Genomic DNA, 16,720 nt, shown 5'->3' on the forward strand with positions numbered 1-16,720 from the left:
AATATCATCAGACTATCCCAATCAAAATACAAGTGCAGAAGTAAGAATCAACAAGGATTTTATACAGTGGAGGTCTTAATATATTATTTTAAGAACTCCTCAAAAGGTTATTTCCTTAAGGGCTATATGAGCAGTGTGTGTGTGTGTGTGTGTGTGTGTGTGTGTGTGTGTGTGTGTAAACATGGGATTCAGACAATGCCAAATACTAACCAAGGTAAGAATAATGCATTAAAAATACTTAATTATAGAAAAGATCAACATGATCTTTGCTCATGTATTAATATTTATGACCTTTTGAACACACTTCTTATCATGCATGACTTCAAATATATATCAAACAATTTTATTTTGAGATACAGGATATTATCTGTCCTATCTATAGCCATACTGAACATTATTTCTTTCTCCACAATCGAATACATTATACACAATTTCAATATAATTACCTCAGTGAGACTTCAGTTCATTTACTGAACTGGATAGGAAAACATTGGGGTTTTTTCCCCCCTTGAAATACCTAACATAATCCATTACTTTATTATAACTAAATACATTTTTGGAAGTTCATAATGGATGACAATATGGCTATGAAAAAAATCCAGGAAATTGGTGTCAAATGACAATACTTTCCCCAGTTTTATTTCAAACACAGAATGACGATAACCATTTTGGTAGGAAGCCTATTTTAAAAAAATATCCTTACACGAATTCTTCTTGAATAATTTCTGTGAATCTTGTTGGAAAAAACCATCAAGATTAACCGTTTCTTTTTTCCCCTTAGAATAGCTCATAGAAGATAACAGACTGCTCAACTGCATAGGATTAACATTTCCTGCACAAGCCTGTCCTTTCATCATCTGGATTTTTTTTTCCCCAGAAACAACAAAAAAGGCACATAATACAGATAAAGTAGATATGTGAAACATGCTTTTTTTTTTTTTTCCCCTTTTAAAATACAATGATCACCTTTGTAGCTGCTTCCTCACCGTCTCCAGTCTGACCGGCTGCTAAGTCTGTGAAGACGCTACAGTATCCCCTTTTTGAATAACTTTTAAAAATCCCTGAATAAAACAGAAGCCAACCTGTGACTTCTTATGAGCGTTAGCAGAATATTTTAAAGAAATAAACCACAACTTAAACTCATTCAATACAGAAAAAAAATCTAAAAATAGATCTGGGACAGAATGTATAATAATATCAAAATTTAAAAACATTTAGGAAAGGAGGAAAAAAAACCAATTGTTAGAACATAAAAGGATACTGTAACTTTAACAACTGGAAACTTATGTTAGAAAGTTGTGGTAGACAGCTCTGTGCTACTAGGTTTTGTTTGTAAATAATGTAAAAACAATGTGAAAACTATCACCTTGCTCATATTTTACACTTAGAAAAGAAAAAAATGGTAAAAAATAAGAATGCATACCTAAAATGAAGCAATAACCAAAATTTCTAAAAGTCCATAAAAAATTAAAAATGTGTAGAAAAACTTCAACTGTAATTTCTTGACCTATTTTTATAATGACATTAACTCCTTAATTAGAATTGATAGGAGAAAATAGTTTTACAACTGGGCAAATTTCAATTTTACTAAAGTAATGACAAAAATTAAGCTTGCATAGTAAAACAATATTTCAAACTATCACTAGCTACATGCCTAAAAGGAAAAATGCAGATATTATAACATGAACATAGTGCAAACCATGGCAGTTCATGATGCCTGTGGACTGCTTAAGGTCAGGAAACAGACCATAGTATATCCAGTTATCACAGTTTCTGGTCTTTTATTCAATTATCTCTGCTAAGTTGAAGCAATATATATGTCAAGATGGGATGGGCACTCTGCGTTGCTGCTAATTAACGTAGTTTGAGATCATCACCACTACCTAAATTGGAACCAGGACTAGGGTCTTGTTGTCTTCTTGCCTGCAATGAGAAAATAAGAATTTGGATCAAGAAAATGTAATTTGAAAACTAGAGTCTATATACTTAAATTATGAAGCACAGAACTAGAGAAAAAGTTCATATCTGAAAAGCATGAACAAACATTTCAATATATAAAAGATTCAGGTATGAAGGTAAACATTGGGTAAAATATTATATTTATGATTTCTGAGTTTTAGTAGACTATTTTACTTGTGTAATATCATCAAAATACAAGAGTAAAATCAACAAATTATTTTATTTATAAAACCCAATTAACATAAAAATGTACCATGAGCACAGGATCAAATAAATTTAGTTTATGAGATGGTTTAATAGTTAGTTACATGGTTAAGAAATGAGGCACCTCATGTCTCCTAAAAAAGTTCTATCTTCTTGAAGTTATCTCAGTTTTGACTTGAGGTAACTTGAGGACAACACAAGATAGAAAGCAGGAGCAACTGCAGTTCAACCAGTGTAGGATTGGGAGACTGGTGGCCTAGCTCTGACCCTGGCCAACTTTATGTCCATTCAGGGGCAGCTCATTTAACCTCAGTTTGTTTTCTCAGCTGTAAAACAGGTGACTAGTCCTATTCTCTATCTGTGTTCTACCTTATGGGATGTTGTAGAGAAAGTATTTTGTAAATCTTAAATCCTTATAATGTAAGTGTAGACAACATACAAGTGAATCAAAACTAACTCTCCCTGCCTACTACACTTCTCACCTGGTATATGTTGTTTTGCATGCCTGGGAAGAGCTACTTCCTTCTTTCTGCTCCTCAGAATCCTTAACTTCCTTCACAATTGAATTTAGGGGCTACCTCTTCACCGGTATCTCCTCTGACTTTACAACTTCTTTCCAAATGCAATGTACTCTCTCTCTCCCCCTAAATTTCCTTGTCCTGTGCATATCCATATTTTGCCAGTATAAAAAAAAGCTAGCTTTTAGGTAGCACTTTCCAAACATCATCTCATTTTATTATCCTCACAACCACCTTGGGAGGGAGATGCTATTTTACAGATGAGGAAAAGGAGGCACAGAGAAGGTAAGTCATACTAGTAATGATTCTCTGAGGAAGATGAGTACTCGGGTGTTAAGCAGGCCCAACACCATCCTCTGTGCCAGGCACTGTCTGGTTGAATATATAAACTTCCTGAGCAACAGGGAATGTTTCATTTTTGTTTCTATTGTCTACATAGTCTCTTTTAGAAAATAAGTACTTAACATATATTTAATTTATAGATTCCAACTGATAGAAATAGATGAGGAAACTCAGGCCCAGAGAGGTAACGGCCTTTAGTAGTAGGGATGACTTCCTTAGGCTTTCATTCCACTTTTTCCATCTTCAAACAGGCAGCCCTGACATTTCCTTAGATATAGAGTGATGCCATGGAAAGAGCCTCGGCCTTGGAGCCTTTGCAAAAGGGCAATTGCAAGCTCAGGAAGGGTGTCTGAAGTCATTGGGGCTCTCCTCCTCTGTCAAAGGCAGTGTTGGATTAAATTTCTAAGATTGCTTCTTCTCTAAATCCCACAATGTCGCAGGTGATGAGTGAAGAAGGTGAGTGAATTGCATCATACAGAGGAAATTAGATAGCAGGCATCTTCTAGCATGACATTATAATAGTGTGACATTGCAATTAAGTGTTTTGTAATATGTCAACAGGCTAGTCATTTGAGAAATCACACAAGGCTTTCAGCACAATTTCAAGCTAAGTAACCCTGGTCTCCTTGCCACTTCTTCCACAAGACAATGCAGCTCTAGGACTGTTCATTTCACTGACAGTCTCCTAATACTGGAAGTGTGTTCCTCTTCACCTTTCCCTACCTTCCTTCACAGGAAGCTTTTCTGCAACCTCCCTGGACACTAGCGCTGTCCTTCTGCTGACTTAACACCAATTTAACCTGGAAGTGATCTTGTTTGGATGCCATCTCTCCTATTAGACTGAGAGCTCCTTTTTTGTAACTCCAGTGCTTAGCACAGTGCCCTGTGCATACCAAGTTCTTAACAATGTTCACTGACTGATTTGGGGCTTTTGGGGTTCCCTATCTCTTGGCAGCTGCTGGTGTTACTTGGTGGCAGAGCTGGGGAAGGGGCATTTGCTCCCTTTAGGGATGTTTCCAAGGGACAGACTGGAGGCAGAACCAGTGGTCTGGGCGGGGGGGGGGACTTATCTCCACTGGATTCTAGGAAGAGATGGTAAGCAAGAGTTTATTCCATTTGTCTGGTGTATGCTTGCTCTCTTTCCAACTCCTTGCTGCTTCAGGAAGGTTGGGGGTCATGCTGCTGGGCCCTATTACCAAAAATGATTTGTGATTTGTGTTTAAGAAGTGACATGAAAGAGTCGTTTGTATCTGACTGCATGATGTGGGTCAACATGTAGTAAGAGTAGGATCACAAACTATAGACAATCCAAATGTTGCACTGATATCAAAAGGAACTATCAAGAGAACTGGAGGAAGGTTTTTAGTATTTCAATTTGATAGTATTTAGATAAAGAGGTGGACAAGAATCTCATGGGATAAGGGAAGTGGTAATATGCATCCATAAAGTGCATCCATTTGAGAAAATCATGGATTCACGGAAGCACTGTGGAGTGGTAGAAACAGCCTTGGCTATGGAGTAAGAAAACCTGGGTTAGAGCTTCAACTCTGCTATCTGCTACCAGCTCTCATCTCAACATCATATTCATGGATACTGCATTAGTTTTGGGTACATGGTTTTTAGACTGCTATGATACACAAAAGTGAACTAAGAAAACCTTAAAGTTTGCTAGATCTCAAAAGTCTATGTCTAGAGCCCATATAAATGCAGAGACCCAGATAACTTTTCACCAGCTAATCCCCTAAACACAACTCCCCATATTAAACCAGAGTGGTACTTCCTATTTGCATATGCCATTCTATGCTCCATCCCTAACAAACTAGGCCCATATAAATACATAATGCAACAAAGACTGAAGAAGAAAAAAACCCCTGAAAACTGAAAGTTTGAAGGAGGAAAAAAAAACCAACTTAATTTTGGTGATAAAAACTTAATTTGTATTTTAACTTTTGATTAATGGCTTGAAAACTCTGTTGTAACCTTAAAACCAGCTTACTTTCTCACCTAAATAATATTAAATATACAATATGAAATGAATTATAACTCACCTCTCTGGACCATAGTTTCCTCTTCTGTAAAATGAGAGATTTGGACTAGGTGTTCTCTATGGTGGGTCCCTTCCAGCTCCAGCATTCTAGGGCTCTGACTCTCTAAGCAAAAGGGATAAGGAAAGGGGACTGGCCTGTGATGTCATGAGTACATGGAACTTCCAGGTGACAAAATTTCTACTAAAACAAGTCAGCATCTTCTCTGAAACTCAACAATCTAAAAATCTGTTTCAGGCACAAAGGGCTTAAGTAAGTTGCCTGGAGTCATACAGACAGGTCCAGGACTTAACCTGGTCTTCCTTATTTTGAGATTGTCTCTCTCTCTCCACTATACCATGGATTTCAGGGACTCCATGTTTTTGTTTTGTTTTGTTTTTTAAAAGATTGCATTTCAGTACAATTGGTTTTCTTTTTATTCCTATGTATTTAAAAATATCATTCTAATAAAGGGTCCATAGATTTCATCAGAATGCCAAATGTATGCCACAAAAAAGGTTAAGAACCTCTGCTTTAAGTAAAAGATCTACTTATATGAAATTCTGAAAGAAAAAGGTTATCTTCTTCTTGTCTGTCCCTCCCCCCCATTATTTGTTATTACTTCCTTCTGAATCTTGGGCAAATTAGCTTCCCTTTGTTTTTTAAAAGGTAGATAATATTTATCTCACAAAATGATACTGATTCCTTAGATATAAAAATATTCATTTTAAGGATATATATTATATGTTAAATATATATGAAAATATATTAATATATATTAAATTTTAGGTTTTTGAAAAAATTCTGGACTTAATATCATCAAATAAAAGGACATTTCCATAGAGTAACAAAAAAGGAAGTCTGTACATAATTCCCTGCATGTTTTTTATGTATTATCTCATTTGATCTCCACAACAGTCTCAAAAGGTAGATGTCATTACTTCCCCAGGTCACAAAGCTACTAAGTTTCTCAGGCAGAATTTGAACTCAGATCTTAACTCTAAGTCCAACATTTTATAAATATATGAAGATGCCTCATGAAACTTCAAATCTCTTTATTACATATAAGCTCACTTTCTTTCTATATAAAAATAATTTTAACATGCAACTTTCAAAACTCTCCTATCTGTGATTCTTTTTGGCCTTCCTTCTGTGCATTAAAAATGCCTCAATGATTCTTTTTTCCTTTTTCTTTGGCATATCTCTTCCTATCTCCCTCTTGCTTCTCTCCCCAACTAAGGGGAAAAAAAGGAAAAATAAAGCACTTGTTAACAAGTAGGTATAGTCAAACAAAACAAATTCTCACATTGGCTATGTCCAACAATATCTGTCCCATCCTGTATCAGTGATAATCCACCACCAACTCTGTCAGAAGATGGATAGCATGCTCAATTACCAGAACTCTGGAGTTGTGGTTGGCCGCTGCACTGGTCTGAGTTCTTATGTCTTTTAGAGTTAATTTTTTTTCATAATACATTTTTAAAAGGAAAGTGCCTACTTACCTCACCTAACAGTGTTAACTGTTCCTTCAATTCAAAGCATTAGATGAAATCACATTATATATGATTAAGTTAATTCTTATTTAGATCATGTGATTTTTGCTTTACATGATCAAATGAACAATGTTATGGGGTCATTCTGTGATTTTACAAAAGAGTTTATTTATAATGTATTAATGACATTATTGTAAAATGAGACAAACATCCTATTCTAATCCCTGGATATGTTGTACAGGTGACCCCGAGTTCCCAAAACCTATGCCAAGACTAAATCAGCCAGTCAGTCAGGAAACATTTCTCAACTACTATTACGTAGAAGGTAATACTGTACTAGATGTTGGGGATACAAAAAAAGGCAAGAGACAGTTCTTGTGATCAAATAGCTTATAGTCTAAAGGGGAAAATGACATGCCAACAATTACATACAAACAGATATCTAAGGATACATAATTAAAAGGAAGGCACTAGTATTAAGGTGGGACAGTAGGGAAAGTCTTCTTTAGAGAGTAGAGTTTTACTGGTGTTTGAAGGAAGTCAAGGGAACCAGGAGGAAGGGCTGACAAGGGAAAACATTCCAGATGTGGGGGCTAGCCAGTGAAAATACCTGGAATTGGGAGATGGAATGTCTTGTTTGATAAATAGCTAGGAGGCTGGTGACATTAGAGCAAAGAATATAAGGAAAGGATTTGTAAAGTGTGAGAAGACTGGGGGTGGAAGGTAGAGAGGTTATGAAGAGCTTTCAATACCAGAGAATTTTTATATAGAGAGAACCGCTGGAGTATGCTGAAGGTGGTGGTGGTGGTGATATGATTAGAAATAGGCTTTTTTTTTTTTTTTTTTCCCCTGAGGCTGGGATTAAGTGACTTGCCCAGGATCACACAGCTAGGAAGTGTTAAGTGTCTGAGACCATATTTGAACTCAGGTCCTCCTGAATTCAAGGCTGGTGCTCTATCCACTGTGCCACCTAGCTGCCCCTTAGAACTAGGCTTTAAGATCACTTGGATAGATTAATGGAAGGTGGAATAGAATGGGAAAAGACTTAAGGATGGAAGAACAACCAAAAGGCAACAGGAATTGTCCATGTGTAAGGTAATGTTGGCCCACACCAGGATGATGGCAGAAAGGGAGGCATACTAGAGATATTACAAAGATAAAATCAACAGGCTTTGAGAACAGAATGGATATGGAGGGGGACTTAGAATGGGAGAGCGAAGGAGAAAGGAGAAAGAAAGAAAGAGGGAGATGCAGATGATACCAACGAGTAAATCTGGGTTACTGAGAGGACTGTGGTATCCGCAACAGTAAAAGGAAAATTAGAAAGAAAGGAAGGTTTGAAGGAGAAAAATAATGAATCAGTTTTGAACATGGTGAATTTAAAATGCCCAGTCTGGGATGTCTAATGGGTAGTTGGAAATATAACAACGGAGGTCAATAGAAAGATTAAGGCTCCATAAGTAAACATGAGAATATTAATTGAATCCATGGGAACTGATGAAATCACTAAAAAGAAATAGTATAGAGGGAGAAAAGAACCCAGGACAGAATCTTAGACAGTTAAAGTTACAGGGTATGATTTAGATGAAGATCTAACAAAGGAAAGTGAGAAAGTGGCCAGAAAGATGGGAGGAGAAATAAGAGGGAGTAATTCAGGGATGTGCTACTGCTAGCTCTAATGAGCTTGAAGAGATAATTAAATTTTTAGTATGAGCATTTATGCCTCAGAAATCAGTGACTGCTATAATCATGGTTTGATTTATTGCTCTGTTGATAAGTACTGAAAATGTAAAGTAAATATAAAAGTGTGTGTGTGTGTATACTCTTGTCCCCATTTCCCCACCCTGGGTTGTTAAACATTATCAGCATACTCTTGTAATGCTGTATAAATACTGTTTGAACTCAGGAGTAAAGTTGAAGGATCAAAAGAATGAGGTTATTCCAAGACTGGAAGCCTGGTGAAAGAAAGCTAATAATAATTGGGATTTACATAGGGCTTTAAGGTTCACAAAGTGCTTTACATCCGTTATCTAATTTGAGACTCATAACAACACCCCTTGAGTAATAGCATAAAAACCTGGAAAGAAGAGAGTATCAAGGAGAAGAGAATGATTGACAGCCACAAAAGCTGGGGAGTGTTTAAGAAGGATGAAGATTGCAAAAAGGACATTTGATTTGCCAAAGCTCATTGGTGACTGGGGAGAGCAGATCTGAATAGTGATGTGAAGCCAGACTGCAGACTTAAGAAGAGAATGAAAAGGGAAGGAGACCTCAATGAGTTCAGTCACAAAATGGAGGACAGATATTTATTGCAGAGTGAGCATATTTTCTTTTCACTTTATTGTTTCTTGTTTTTCTTCTAGGTTATCATTTCTTTCTGTATATCTGCATTCATAATCTATTTTCTCTTTTGTTTCTTTGGTGAGAGTGCCATTGCAGATTCAAGCTTCTCTATTCTATTTGTCTCTTTAATTGCCAGATCATTTTTTCTACCATTTACAGTATTTACTTACAGATGTCTGAACTAATTTATCAGATGCAGAGGACATATTTTTTTTTCTGCTGTTCTTGTTTATATTTATCTGTTTATGTTCAATGTCTTAGAAATTTCTTCTTCCTGTAATTTTTGGTATACTTCTGTCTCTTTTCCTTATCACTCATGTCCTGAGCTCCTCACCTCTGATTATGGTTTTTTTGTGGACTGTATTTCAAAGCATCTTAGCCTTCTCCCACACTGGATAGTTCATGATTCACTATGCTAGGTATCTGTACAAATGACTTTGGGTGTTGGTCCCAACCAGTGCCAGCTAGATACTGTGTTCTTTCCTTCAAGCTTGGTGAGCACAGCTCCCCACAAGCACAATGTCTTGTCCTGGTAAACTATTGATTTTTTGGGGGTTTTCTCAGGCCTGCACTAGCAGTTCAGAACCTGCTTTCCCCAATTTCAGCAATTTAAAGCTTTGCAGCATTTCTGTTTAAGGACTGCAGCCCCTGGCAGGCTTTTACTCCTGAGGGGCTGTGGTTCAGCTGATTGTAAAGCCTTGAGCAAATTTCCATAGCTTGAAGCTAGGATGTCAATGGCACTGAAAAGGAGGAGGGATGGAATCCAGGGGTCAATTTTGATGCAAATTTGTTGTCTCCTAGGATCTGCTAGTACTGCTTCACTGCCAGTAGCATGGGAGGTGGTGGTGGAGAGGGGAAATGAGTACTAAATAAGCTCAGGATCAGTGAGTTTCAATTCCTGGTTGTTGTTTTTTTAAACCTTTTTTTTTTTGGGGGGGGGGGGATTCTGGATGTCTCAAGACCACAGAAACAAAGCTGCTTTATCCTAGGTACATAATTTCTGTTTTGGAAAGGAATGAGACATTATGGAGATTAGGAAAAAATGTCTAGTCTACCATCTTGTTGCTCATGTAATCCAGGAGTTCAGCATTTGAGGTCTGAAGGCAATTAAGGATTTTAAGGGTGAATGAAGAGGGAATATATTCCAGGCATGAAAGATAGCTTGGGCAAAGGCATCGAGATAGCAAACAGAATGTGTGGCTGAATTGTAGGATGTTTGAAGGGGAGCAATGTATTAATAAGGTTAGAAAACTAGGTGGGAGCCAGTATTTGAAAGATTTTAAATGTCAGGAGTTTGTACTTGATTGTAGAGCTGACAAGATGGCATTGGAGTTTAAAGAGTTGGGAGGTATCATGGATAGATACTTCAGGATTATCACTTTTGGAAGCTACGTGATAGATGGATTTACAGAGAGATATGAGGCATGGAGACCAGTTAGGATGACATTATAACAACAGACTGAGTGATAGGGTGGTCAAATGAGTAGAGAGAAGGGGATAGATATGAGGATGGAGGGATAAAATTGACAAGATTTTGTAATTTCAGAGAATTTTTAAATTTGTCTTACAGCACATTCTTGAACACTAGAGGTGCTTACTACTCACTGATTGAGTATAGAATACTATTCTAGGTGTGATAAAGTTTTAAGAAAAAAATGATACACATGGATAGCTATAATACATGACAGATGTATTAGAGAAATACAAAACAGTGATTTTGTGAAGACAAAGGGCAAGATGGTTATCAAATAGAGGGCAAGGTAGGTCTGAAGGAAAAGGCTTCATTGGGTTCATGGAGGCAGGAAAATGTAACTATGTTTGAGAGATCATCTAATTTGTTCAAATGCAAAGGGAAGTATGAAATGGGGCTGGAAGAGTATGATGAGAAGGAGAAAGAGAAGGGAAATGTAGTCCCTACATTATGCCATGTACTGTGTCAAGTGCTTAAGAAAAAAACTCAACCAATTATTTGATCCTCACATTAACCCAGTGAGATAAATATTATAAGTATATCCATTTTAAGTTGGGTATTTGCCTTGAAACTGAGATAAACAGAGATTAACAGACTTCTTAGAGTCAAAGAGCCTGTAAGTGTTTGAGGCTAGATTCAAAATCAGATTTTCCTGATTCCAGATCCAATGATCTATCCATAGCACCACCCAATTGTCTAAGGAGGCAAGAGGAAGCCAATGAAGATTTCTAATCAAAGGAGTGACTGCCCGAAGATTAATCAGTAGTATTTAAGATAGGTTGAAAGGGTAGAGAGTATGTTGGAAAGTAATGTGGTAGAGTAGAAACCAAATGAGATAAGGCAGCTAACTAAGATATTGTAAAGAAAGAAAGAGTGGCATAAAAATGAATGAGGAGCTGAGGATGATGTTGAGGTTGTGGACCTGGAAGACTGGAAAAACATAATAATACCCTTGAAAGTAATAGGAAAGTTCAGAAGAGGGGTGGGTTTGGGTTCTATTTTGGACATACTGAATTTAAGATGCAAAACATGCAATTTGTATGATACAGGACTGGAACTTGAAGGAGGGAGACTAGGCCTGATGGAACCTTGAGAGACTAACCATAGTTAGTCTTACTTCTAAAGGCTTTAACAGGCTCTATAAGAATTCAGACTGACTTTCTATTTTTCAATTACTTCAAAGAATCGAGGAGTTAGAAAGACTTCATAGGCCAGTCCAACTTATATCTGACTAAAAATCTCCTATGAACACCTCCAACATAAGGCTATCTGTCTAAAAATAATGATCCTCATAGCAAACTTGTGGGGAAGGTGCTATTATCTCCATTTTACAGATAAGGAAAATGAAGTTGAGGATCACATAGTTAAGGAAGTATCTGAGGTGGAATCTGAATTCAGATATTCCTGTTTCCTATCCACTGTACCATCTGGCTGCCTTTCTCTGATAGAAGATCTCCACTGAGTAAGCATTATTATCTTATGAGTAAGCTTACTTTACTTTTGAAAAATTCTAATTGGTAGGAAGATTTTTTCTTACATCAAACTGAAAGTTGTCTCTCCAACTTTGAACAACTGTTTCTAGTACTTTATTTACAGGGTCAAAGTCAAATTACTAGAGCAAGTTCCATTCCATCAAATCTCAGGGACACTGATGAAGAAAAACTTAATTCCTGACATTAGAATCTTCAATTCCTATTACTTATTACTTTCTCATCTGCTAGTTTTTCTCCCATGTTTTCTATATTGCTTCTCTTTATGGTATCAAGTCTTCAGGCTTGAGGGAAATTTACTTTTTCTTTCCTTTTTTAAATTTAAAGTCTTCTTGATTAGATTTGCAAGACTCCAGATAATTATGTTTTTAAACTTAATTTATGTTATGACTGGTTCTTAATAGTAATCTCTATTGGATATACAATAGCCTATATTTGACAGCATGGTCCACAGACAAATACCTTTGGAACCATCTTTTCATTTTCCACACCCATTTTTTTCTTCTGAATGTTTAAATCAAAAATAGTGATGAAACCATTTTTTATTCTGTGATTTATATTTTCACTGACTTTAGTCTGAATTACAGTTAATATATAATAAGTTCTATTAGTCCAATTTAATGTTTTAGTAACAACAGTTTACTCCAAAATATAGCAAAATGCTCCAAAAGTGCTTAAGGCACACCTATTGTTTATCAACATCATTCATTCATTCATTCTGGGAAATAACATTAGATCAACTTGATATTTGTTTTCACTATTTAAATGCCATCTAAATAACTGAAAGTTTTGCTTTCCAAAGCAAATTTTGCAAAGAAGTCACACTTGTGTTTCATATGTTATCTCTAACTCTATTTAAATAAATCACTATTTAAATTTCTGACATATTAAGTTTTCTAATTCCAAATCTAAATAAAATTCAACATCTGTTTCTACATTTGCAAACTCTGGCAGAATCCTCAAATCTTAATATTAGCAGACTGTATATTCATGAAACTACCCAAATATTACAATTAACAGGTCAACTAAAGCTATACTGTAGTCACAGATCTAAAAATGCTATGGAATGCATATATATCAGAAAAACAATTTATGTTCTGTACAGAATCAATGCTGAATGTTGTATAAGATAGATCAATTTTGCACAATCAGGAAACACTAATATAAGCATTTCGTTTCAGTCAATGAAGGTTAGAAAGGGGCTGAGCACTGAGGAAATCTTGACTGAAAGGAATCAATACTAATTATATATTTATAACAGCACTGCCAGCCCACCAATAATACTTTGTGAGATGGCAAGGTTTGAGGCTTTTGTCCTAGAAAGAGAATAATGTTAAAAATGGCAAGATTGTGACTGTTCTTTTTTTGACTTGCATAAGAACGCATGTTTCTGTTTCAGATTTGCTAACTACATAGACTGGGCTATGCAGCATGAAAAGGATTATTTTGCGATTCCTTTTTCTGCCATTAAAAATACTTTTAAGCTTCTTTTCATACCAAGGCCATGTGACTAAGAAGAAGACAAGAAGAAGAGGCAATTGCAGTCGAAAGGCAACGCCTAATGGCAACATATGATGAGGAACAAACAGAAAGCAAAAGACTTCATGTGAGTTTGCTAAAGACTTAAAGGTGCCAAATGGACAAATAGTGGCAAAATAAAAAAGCATTCAAAGCAACATGGTTTGCAGGGGAACACTGAGGAATGTTTACAAAAAAAAACTGTAAGATGGTCAAATGAAGATACATCTTAGATGAGTTATAATAGCTTTCTATGTTTAAATATTGAAAGGGATATCAAATGGAAGAGGGAGAAAAGCTTGTCCTGTGTTATTGCAAAAGGCAGAATTAGGTCAAATAAATAGGAATTACAAGGAAGCAGATTTTTGCTCAATGTAAGGAATAATGTCTTAACAAATAATTATCCTACCTTGAAAAGGGATGTGGCTTAGGCTAAATTTCTTGTTTGTTTGTTTGTTTTTTTTAAGGAGTATTCAATCAGAGGCTAAATGAGACAATGTGTCAGGGACATCAGATGGATAGGAAGTTGAATTTATAAGATACTCTTCCAATTTCTAAATTTTATGACATTAAAAGTATGATGTTCATAAATTTATATTTCATCATAATAGTCTTGCCTGTTAGTGGGGTAGGAGAAAGAATTAATCAGAATGTCTTTTATGACTACCTATTCAGTTCACAATGACTATCCTGTTATTCCTAATCCTTCTGATTTAAACATTTTATTAATAATTATTTTACACAGCTTTTAAAAAAAAACATGTGAATAAGCCTGAGATGGAGGGGTAGCATTGATTTTATTAGTTTATATAGACATCTCAATACAGGTTACTCCTTTTGGGCAGCAAGGCAGTACAGAAGAGGAATGGTATATCCCTGGATGATTTTGAAGTTATAAATGATTTCTATTTCTGTCAACCTATAAAAAGGTGAGACTTGGATTTTATTAAGTTAAAATACTGAACATTTTTAAGCAGTTAGTTTTCTAAAGGAGACTAAAATGAAGGAAAATTGTTATTAAAGAAGCATAGAATTTTAGCACCAGAAAGGACCCTGGGAAATGCAAGCTAGACCCTAGATATCTCAGGGAAAGAAACTTTTGATAATAATAAATAATAAAAATAAAGTGCTATTTACAAAGCACTTTAGTGTCTATAATACCCTTTCTTCAAAACAACACTGTGAGGTAGGAAATAGTGATGTTATTATTTTGACAATAAGAAACTAATGTGGAGAGGTCAAGTCTATGGGTCTGTGGTAAACTGTCTGAACCTGGGTCTTCTGACTCTAGGTCTGACATTTTTTTATAGTACCGTAACTGACTCTAGGTTGCACCTCACATTATTTCTAAGCCCAATCAATAACTTCTAATTGCAATGACTGCTAAAGGCTAAAGAAATAATGGAAGTGATTCCAAGAACTATTGTTATAGAAATGAATGATCAAAAATTAGAATATTCATCAAAAAAGTAAAATCAAAGTCAACAGATTAAAACAAAAGGCTAATTTACAACATTAAGTATTTTTAAAGATATAAATAAAATGAGGACATCATTTTATAACATAGCACTTTTTAATATCATCTCTCACATTATATAAGTAAATATGCAAACTTTTATACTGGCCAGGAAGTTCTAATTTAATCCTGTAAACAAGTATTTATTTTTTTAAAAAGAGCCTATTATGTGTCAGGCACTGGGCATACAAAGACAATAGGAAATGTGTCTCTGCCTCCTCTCTGCCTTAGAGAGGAAAACATGATGCAGATAAGTAAATATAAAATACCCAATTCTGTTGGGAGTTGGATGGGAAGAACAATGGAGCCCAAGAGTCAGGAAAGAGTCTTAATAGATGGTGATGACTTGATGGAAGCTCTGAAAGAAGCTAGGGATCTCAAGAGTAGAAGTGAGGAGGAAAGAATATTCCAGATATCAAGGGCAGCCTGGACAAAAACATGGAGGTGGAATGCTATGAATTAGAAATAGCAAATAGGAAAATTTGGTTGGAATTTAGAATATTATACATTATGTGTCCTTCATCTAATGTGTAATAAGTTTGGAAACATGACTGGCATAAAATGCCAGATAGGAGAGTTTTATCCTAGAGCAGGAAGTCTTCACCTAGGGTTTGTGAACTTGTCTAAAAATATATTTTGTTAACTGTATTTCAGAATAATTGGCTTCCTTTGTCATTCTAGATATTAGAAGCAGCAGGTGGCAGGGCTGTTAAAGCCCTAGACTTTGGCCAGAAAGATCTCAATTTAAATCTACCCTCAGACACTTGCTAGTTATATGGTTCTGGGCAAGTTCCTTTATCTTTGTTTTTCCCTCAATTTCTTTACCTGTAAAGTGCAGCGTTGTTGTGAGGATCAAATGAGATGATATTTGTAAAAGCAGAGTCTGACACATAATAGGCACTAAATAATTATTACCTCTTCTTCCTCTACTTTCCCTATAATCATAAATTTTAAACACACTGTTCTGCTAAGAGGCACAGGCCTCACCTTAGAGCCAAAGGGGTTCAAAGGCCCAGAACCCATTAAGAATTATTTTCTAAACCGAGTGAATGCCCATCAGTTGAAGAATGGCTGAGTAAGTCCTTGTATATAAATGTTATGGAATATTATTGTTCTATAAGAAATGATCAGCAGGATGATTTCAGAGAGGCCTAGGGAGACTTACATGAACTGATGCTGAGTGAAGTGAGCAGAACCAGGAGATCACTGTACATGGCAACAGCAAGATTATGTAATGATCAATTCTGATGGATGTGGCTCTTTTCAACAGTGGGATGATTCAGGTCAATTCCAATAGACTTGTGATGGAGAGAGCCATTTGTATCCAGAAAGAGGACTATAGGGACTGAATGTGGATCACAACACAGTATTTTTACCTTTTTTTTATTGCTGTTTGCTTGGTTTTTGCTTCTTTCTCATTTTTTTCCTTTTTGATTTATTTTTCTTGTGCAACATGATTGTGGAAATATGTATAGTAGAACTGTATATGTTTAACATATATTGGATTACTTGCTGTCTAAGGGAGGGAGGGAAGAGAGGGAGAAACATTTTGGAATGCAAGGTTTGGCAAGGATGAATGTTGAAAACTATCTTTGCATATATTTTGGAAATAAGAAGCTATTAAAATTTTTTTTAAAAGAATCCCTTCTTAGAGGCACAAAAGAGCAATCCATAGTCAGCCCTGAGCTTTAGGAATATTAATTTGGCAATAGTATAGGGCATGGATTGGTGAATGGAGAGTTAGCTATAGAGACATCAATTGGGATCCTTACAACAAAAAGAGGTAATGAAGCTCAGAATTGAGATGATAGCTAGTCACCTAGTGTTGATATTGTCATAGAG

General features: G+C 35.8%; 1 protein-coding gene across 10 annotated transcripts in view; it reads right to left on the reverse strand.

Moving 5' to 3' along the window:
• Positions 1-321: 321 nt before the first annotated feature.
• CBFB (core-binding factor subunit beta) overlaps positions 322-16,720 on the reverse strand; it is an 83,788-nt gene continuing 67,389 nt past the window's right edge. For 6 of the 10 annotated variants that reach the window (XM_074286518.1, XM_074286525.1, XM_074286519.1 and 3 more), the window contains one exon: positions 322-1,923. In XM_074286518.1, the coding sequence (XP_074142619.1) occupies positions 1,855-1,923 (69 nt within the window). In that variant the 3' untranslated portion in view covers positions 322-1,854. Of the gene's footprint in view, positions 1,924-5,071; positions 5,174-16,720 lie in introns of all 10 variants that reach the window. The other 4 variants (XM_074286524.1, XM_074286513.1, XM_074286522.1 and 1 more) reach the window with 1 other exon arrangement.

The sequence above is a fragment of the Sminthopsis crassicaudata genome, chromosome 2 (genome assembly GCF_048593235.1).
Source record: "Sminthopsis crassicaudata isolate SCR6 chromosome 2, ASM4859323v1, whole genome shotgun sequence".
Classification (NCBI taxonomy): domain Eukaryota; kingdom Metazoa; phylum Chordata; class Mammalia; order Dasyuromorphia; family Dasyuridae; genus Sminthopsis; species Sminthopsis crassicaudata.